At 39.2% G+C, this 7,921-nt stretch overlaps 1 protein-coding gene across 1 annotated transcript; it reads left to right on the top strand.

Annotated features, from left to right (window-relative positions):
• Positions 1–5,867: 5,867 nt before the first annotated feature.
• Positions 5,868–7,533, top strand: LOC109146530 (ethylene-responsive transcription factor CRF4-like). Its single transcript, XM_019294196.1, has one exon. It carries the CDS (start codon positions 6,200–6,202, stop codon positions 7,280–7,282), a length of 1,083 nt encoding a protein of 360 aa, XP_019149741.1. The 5' UTR covers positions 5,868–6,199; the 3' UTR covers positions 7,283–7,533.
• Positions 7,534–7,921: the final 388 nt, after the last annotated feature.

Below are 7,921 nucleotides of genomic sequence, written 5' to 3'. Positions count from 1 at the left end.
TGACCTCTTCATATTTTATGTCTTGTCCTGCAGAAAATCCATATGTGCTTTTGATATCTTCATTGTCTGGCATTTGTCGCATCCAAAAGTGGACACAGCGAAATCCCGCCTCTTCCAAGCAGTTTTTAATTTCAGGCAATGACCATCTGGGCATTTTTAAAAAACATGGTTTTTTGTTTTCAAGTGAAATAGCCATGAAGCAGAGACTGAAAATCAATCTTCTAACGAAAGAAAAACATACCGTGAAATTAGGAAATTTCCTCTGCAACCGCAGCTCACACTCTGATGATGTGCCTCCATAAAGATCCATCACAAATATGCCACCTTTCTTGTTCAAGGCACTCAACGCATGCACTCGACGAGCAGAGAAGAGATGGAGCTCCCTCCGGCAAGCTTGAGCTTCTTCAGCGAAGCTTTGTCGAAGTTAATGAAGAAGAAGGCGTGAAAAGACCAAAATGCCCAGGGCAAATCGGAGCTTTCGCCTGAGACTTGACGGAATACGGCCATAGGGACTGATTTGACGAAAAACAATTATTTTCAGGGACTAAATCGATGAATACGTGATTCAGGGGCAACATTGACAAGTCGCGAATAAGTGAGAGACCAAATCGTTAATTCACCCAAAAAAAAAATATGTTGGGTGTTGGTTGGGTTGGCCGAGTTCAACTTCGAGACGTAGCGTTGTGGCTTACCATGGAGGGATGTGGTCAAATGGTTAAAGTTCACCTACTTATCGCAAATCAGTGCCTGGTCAATCGGCAAGTTTGCCACTATTTTTTTTTTTACGCCCGCCTAGCGCCGGTCTAGATTTCGCCTAGGCGCTAGGCACTGCCCGGGCGCCCGACTAGTGCCTAGCGCCTACCGCAATCACGTCACCAATTGGTTTTAAGTAGGATATGGCAATCAGATAATCAAATAACTATGTGGTTAAACGTGCTTGCCTTACAGTAGTCACAGGATGGGTGACCCCTGGAAAGTAAGCATAGTGCAGCTCTGAGATCCATCAATTGGTATCAGAGTCGAGGTCACGCGTTCCAGTCCCAGATGGGATGTGCCTGGGCGCAGGTCGGGTCAAGTCCAATCTAGGAGGGGGATGAGGGCGCGAAGGCTAAGGACCGAGTCAGGCATGCTGCGCAACGTAACTGTGCTTGGTGTTCAAAGGTTGCTGGGTGGGGGATTGTTAGGCGTCAGTCGAGTTTAGTCCCTGTTCGATTCGAGACGTGGCGTTGTGGGTTACCACCAATTAGTTTTAAGTAGGATATGACAACCATATAGCCAAAGAACTATGTGGTTAAGCGTGCTTGACTTACCACAGTCACATGATGTGGTTAAGTGTGCTTGACTTACCGCATTGACATGATGGATGACTCCCCGGGAAGTAAACATAATGCAGCACTGAGATACATCAAAATAGAACTTTTTAATAAAATTACACCACGTTAAAGTTAGAACTCTAGGTTAGACATTTCCGACCAAACCCAAACCCAAACCCAAATTAATTTGCAATAGTTACACATCAATATTAATAATGCATTCCTCTTAAGAATTAAGATGCACGCCATTAATTAACTTAGTCTAAGATTCAACACTTAGCTTGCATACATAATGCATGTACCATATAGAGACACCAGAAAAATTGTCTGAATACTCCCACAGGCATAACAAGTATGATAAGCTGGAAATCACTGGAATCAAGGGCATCTAGGGCTTGATGACAATTATATTAAGTTAATGATGATTAATGGGGAGGTTATTAGCTAGGGGGGCCTTGGGCTTGATGATCATTGACTTATCTCCCAAACACTTGTGTAGTTGTGTGTTAGCAGATAACTCCACAGATGTAACTACACCTAACCAAAAACAAAACCTAAAAAAACATTGGTATTATATATATATATGTATTTTCTTTCATTTTCTTTGAGAAGCCAAATGATATATCTTGAACAGACAAACATATTGTTGTGTTTGATTGGTTTTTGTTTTTGATTTCCACTTGTAATTTCCTTTCTGGTTTTCAGATCACTTGGCTCAATAATGTAAGAGGACAATCCCCAAGATGGACAAATGATGTAAGTCTGGTTTGGGATTTGCTAATGCTAATCCAAATGCATCTAAGCTCAACTGTACACTAAATGGACAGTTTTTTTTTTTTCTCCGAAACGCACTAATTATCATTCTGATACAATCTCACATCGATTCTACTATGATATGGTACTTAACTATAAAGAGTTCTTTCACTTACTAGACTGATCTTGTAGGACATTGCAGTTATATACATTCATAATTAATTTTATTCTATTTCTATGGAATGATACTTAACGTAGAAACAAAGTAACTATCCATGTCGTTACAAAAAACCTCATATCTGCTTCACAAAATATTATGAAATGATACTAAACAGTGAAAATTTCTTCCATTTATTATACCAGTTGTTTCAAATGTGCCAGTTTATTGAGTATATGTACCTATCACATTTGTTACAATAGCTCCATAGGTGATGGCATAGTAGGTGACCATAATTTTTGTATGTGAACAATTATAAATTTGTTTATTGTCAGCATTTTTTCAATTGACTCTAATTTAATGATTGTGAGTTTTTCTTGTTACTTAAAAATACTATATGATACAATACTTTTATTTATTTTTTATTTTTTATTGAATCCAAGTACAACTTGTTCTCCTTTAAATTTTTTTAACTAGAGCTGAGCTTATCACCAACAATTTACTGAGACTTATCACAGAGCTAACAGACTTACAGTTGTAATCTAAAAGCCTAACAAAGTCGATGTAGTAAGACAGTTGAAGCAGTAATTCGCGCGTGGGTTGCAACTGGAAGCAGCGCGTAGGGGTGAACACCGTACCTCGAGAGTGGTAAATAGAAAACTTAGGTAAAACCCAGAGGGCCGTACGAAGGTGAATTTATAAATGGCGGCGAGTTCAAGGTTGCCCGCCACGTTACTCCAAGCTGTAAAAAAACCTTTATTTTTTTTTTTTCAAAGTTTTTCGACATTAACATATATATATATATATATATATATATATATATATATATATATATATATATATATATATATGTATATTGAATAATAACATACTATATTAGTATTCAAAAAACATACTATATTATGAATTCTATAAATTTACACTCAGACACATATGAGATAAATCAAGCTAATCTAATTATCATGAAATTATAAATTTATGCATATATAGAATCCAACGAATGAAATTAAATGAACACATAATCTGCACGCGCAGTTTAGTTGTTTCTTATGTGGTAATTAAGGGTAAGGATGGATGATCGAGCTTGGCAGTTACAGTGTTAATGTTACACTCGATATGACGGGCTCTTTGTGTGTACTAAATATTAGTCCTTCCACCTAACGCACCGTTGACTAACTTTGATTAACTCATCAATTATGTCGTGGAATCGGGGTGTGGGGGCACTGTGATTTACCTATCTATTATTATGTTAGACTGAAATGTTGGGCGTCAGTCGCAAGATAATTTCGCCTTTTGTGGGTAAGAAAATAATACAAGGTGCTAACTTTTTATGACTAAAATGCCCTCCTGCAATTCCAATATTAACCATGTGACCTGCCAGCCGTTAGAAATTTTGAGTAAATTCTCATAATTGAACGGACCCAAATCAACCACCTGTAATCGAGTAGACAGGAAAACAGGAAATAGTATTACAAAATTATTCTTACAAAATTATGCATGTATAATTGTAATTTAATTAAAGCTTGGTTAACACATTGTGTAATTTCTTTTTCTTTTTTTTTTTTTGTCAATTTAGTAATTTTAGGTTGCATAGTTGACAATGATGAGATATAGAGCAGTTTAACCAGTTTCGGTATATCCACAAAAGCATGTTAAAATGATCATCATTTCACTGTATTAGACATATCAATTATAAATACCAGGTCCCCTTGCATTGAGCAACCCAGGCAAAGCCAACCTATTTTGTTAAGCAATTGAGCTAATGCTAATTCCGCAAAACGCGCACATCAGCCTATCTTGTCTGACATAGGGAATGCATTGGGAAGAGAAATATTTTTGTATTTGCAAGACAAATAATTCTATCATTAACCCCACCCCACATCAATAAATAACCTCATCCAAGTTATTTCTTCTTACATTAACCCCATATTATCCACTAGTGTGGATGCTCTTATGACACTAATCGTAAAATGGGATACAAATATGATATATTTTTCCATATGTAACTTATATTTTTCTCCGTACTACAACTTACATTGGCACATATGTTGCACGGAAACAACTTGTCATACTCCTAGCATGCATTACCGACGTTTATGCTATCAATTGGAATACTCACATTTGTTTCATGTTTAATACTCCATACATATAAATTCATCAACGATATACGTTACACATATAAAACTTTATGTTCATACGAGATTTGTAATACTCATTAAAAAAGGTATTTTTATAATAAATTATAACTAATACTAATATTCCTAACAAATTTTCATGTGCAGCTCAACTGGTCACATGAGTAAAATTTGAGAATAAAAATATAAGAATAATTTCATTAAAGTATACACAAAAAACGAATCGAGACGTGAGGCCTTTGGAATTAGGGATTCAACATTTAACTAATGTTAAAAAATATCATTAAGACGCACAATTAAACAGTAAGAATGAGTAATTATTAATGGTAAGCATTTACAGAGCTTTAATTGATTAGTCAAAGAAGTGAGCTGTTGCCTAAGGTTTTCACTTTGACTGATTTTTTTAATCGGGCCGGGCATCATGGGCCTGGGGGCACGTGACCGGCAACACGTATATCAAGACGGAAAAAAACTCAGCCGCTGAGTCAGCACCGTTAGATTACACCGATTGGGCCAGCGACGGTCTCTTGGCGCATACTTCACACGTGGCAAAACCATTTCAACAAATTTTTATATATCGAGACGGTACGGGCAGTTTTTTTCCATGTCGGCGGTGGTCGGAATCTTTGGCCCCACAATTTCCGGCCCCTGTCGCAACTTCAAGGCTTTCCCACCCACACGCAGATAATTTAAGGAGCCTCTACACAAGCAGTTAATGATACAGGTAACAACTGCTGTATAGGCAACTCAATTGGTTATAAAGATAAAGTTTAAAAATAATGATACATGTAAAGATTATAATCAAATCCTGATTATAGTCCATATATTATATTCAATATGATAGGCTCATTGTAAAACCGTGCATTGATCCAGTTAATTAATCACTGAGTCGAATAATGACAAATTATGCTTTTTTGTGTGTAAACCACGAGTTGGTTCGTGTATTTCTTTGTCCGTTTAACGATCCAGGTACACACGCCCGACTAATCTCAGTTCGTTCCGGGAGGCACGGGAGTTGGCCCAAAAGGAATTGAACTCGATTATCCTATAATTCTTCACGATAAAGAGAGCTCATTTGTCAATTGAACTACCATATTAGATTAATGAGTAATGACAAATTATACTATGGATCAAGGTTTACACTGCAATGTGAACAACTAATAAATATTTATTTTTAATATATCAAAAATTAATTTTTAGATAATATAGTTAAAAATGAACCTTTAACACGCAAATAATAATCCTTAAAAAACTTTAATGTATTGAAAATAAAGTTTCAATATATTAAAAATAAAGTTTATAGCGGTGATACACTTTGTAAAGTAGACTATAGTATAATGATTCGTCACTTTATTTATCTCTCAACTATCATGTCTAGTCGGATGTGTGGGTCCGGGGGCAAGATATTTTTAAGGAATGGAGCCAGTAAATTTTGATTTGTTTATTTTTAATTATAAGTCCGCATGTGAAATTCGGGCCGGGTCCTATAAAACCCCGTCGAGTCATCGTCTACTGAGAAGAGGAACTTCTCTCTCACAGACTCTTTCTCTATCTCTCTGAAAAAAAGAAAAACAAAACCAGTTTTCATTAAAAGCTCCGAGGCAGTGGTTTTGCTCTGACGGCAGCCTTGTCCGCCGTGTGTTTTTTTTTCGCCTTTTGGATCTCATCTTTCAATGGTGTCAGATTTTTTTGAATCTGAATCGCTCTTCCTTTTCTGCATTACCAGCGTCTCCATCAAGCCTGTTCTTTTCTCCCTTCTCTGATTTCCTTTATATATTGTCCAGTCCACTGCGTTGTTCTTCTCAAAGTAAACTTGCTTTTAATCCCGGAAAACAGAAAGAATGGATCATAGTATGTTCTGTCCGATCAAATACACTGAGCACAGAAACGTCATAAAGCAGCTGCTTAAACCTTGCGCCGCCGCGTTAAAACCCAGTAAGTTGCCGGAGGGTCCGAGGACGATTCGGGTAACGGTGACGGACCCGGACGCAACTGATTCGTCGAGCGATGAGGAGGAGGAGGAGTTGTTTGGACGGCAGCGGGTGAAGAGGTATATTCACGAGATACATATTGAACGGGCGGCGGCGAAAGCCGGGGTTGACGGTAACGGGAGAAACGGGAAGAAGAAAACGGCGGAGGGGGTTCACGCGAAGCAAAAGGCGGTGAAGAACAAGGAGGTTCCGGTTTCTTCGGGGGCTGCCGGAGGGGTTAGGAAGTTCAGGGGTGTACGGCAACGGCCGTGGGGAAAATGGGCGGCGGAGATCAGAGACCCGGCGAGGCGGGTCCGGCTTTGGTTGGGGACTTATGATACGGCGGAAGAGGCCGCCATGGTTTACGACAATGCGGCGATTAAGCTCCGAGGGCCGGACGCTTTAACCAACTTCACAACCCCGCCGGCGGCGAAGGAATCGACGGAGATTAACGCTAACGCTACCTCCAACTCCGGCTACGACTCCGCTGATGAATCCCGGAATCTTTCTTCTCCGACGTCGGTTCTCCGCTTCCGAACTAGCCAATCCAGTGAGGAATCCGAACAGCCAAATGAATGTCCGGTTCCTGATTACATGGAGACCGATCAAATCCGGGAGCCGGAATCGTGTCACTATGCCACTCCGCCGGAAATTCAAGAATGCCATGGCGAAACCACCGTAATACCCGATTACACCAACGAGTATTTGCCCACAGACATCCCATTCATCGACAACTTCTTCGACTACCAATCCTTGGAACAGACATTATTCGACGATACACCGTCGTTCGAAGATGTCGCCGTTAACCAGTTCGCTAATGACTTCTTTAGCGACGATTTCGGGGTGTTTAATGATACGACGTTTCAAGACCTCGGCACATTGGACGTGAACGTCGACGATTATTTCCAAGACTGCGGCGACTTTTCCGGCGTCGATGCCGTTCTAGCAGTATAATGATGTCTCTCCTTCAGTGTTTCTCTACTTTATGTCCATCGCCGCCGGCTTGCCATTTTTACGGCAAATTTTGTTCACCGGCGGCGACAAGATATCGGCTAGCGTGTTTCATATTTTCGTGTTGTGATCGCCGTTAAAATAGACGGAGGTTATGTGGTATTGTAATAAGTAAACAAATAGTAGATGATCGGTTTTTGTAATGCCAAACGGTTTCCGTAATGAAGTTACACCAAATTCTATTTCCGTTATTACTTCGTGATTTACAACGTTGTTTCTTCATCAATTACTGGGATTTTGTTTGTGATTCCGAGCCACGTTGTACTGCCACGGTGGCATTCTATTTGTCCCCACGCCAGTAGGCGTAACGGTTGGGTGTGGAATTGACTGAGTCAACCCGGTGTGAAATTAGAGTAGAAAATCTATACTTTTCTTCAACCACACAAGTTTGGCGTGTATTTGCCTTTTGAGAATGAATAATGTTATTTTTGTTTCCCCTCTTAGAGGGAAAAAAATATGTCAGTGTGGATTTATTATTATTATTATTTTTTTTTTTGCGTTTTCGGAAAGCTAAAATAAAGGTATTCGTGCGCGTTGCGTGCACCATTATAACTAAGTAGGCATAACGGTTAATATCATTCG

Source organism: Ipomoea nil, unplaced genomic scaffold (assembly GCF_001879475.1).
Source record: "Ipomoea nil cultivar Tokyo-kokei standard unplaced genomic scaffold, Asagao_1.1 scaffold1932, whole genome shotgun sequence".
Classification (NCBI taxonomy): Eukaryota; Viridiplantae; Streptophyta; class Magnoliopsida; order Solanales; family Convolvulaceae; genus Ipomoea; species Ipomoea nil.
Note: the sequence above shows the minus strand (reverse complement) of the source record. Positions and strands in the feature narration are given on the sequence as shown.

Coding starts and splice junctions, on each gene's coding strand:
- LOC109146530 (XM_019294196.1), top strand. CDS start 6,200: ATGGATCATAGTATGTTCTGTCCGATCAAATACACTGAGCACAGAAAC.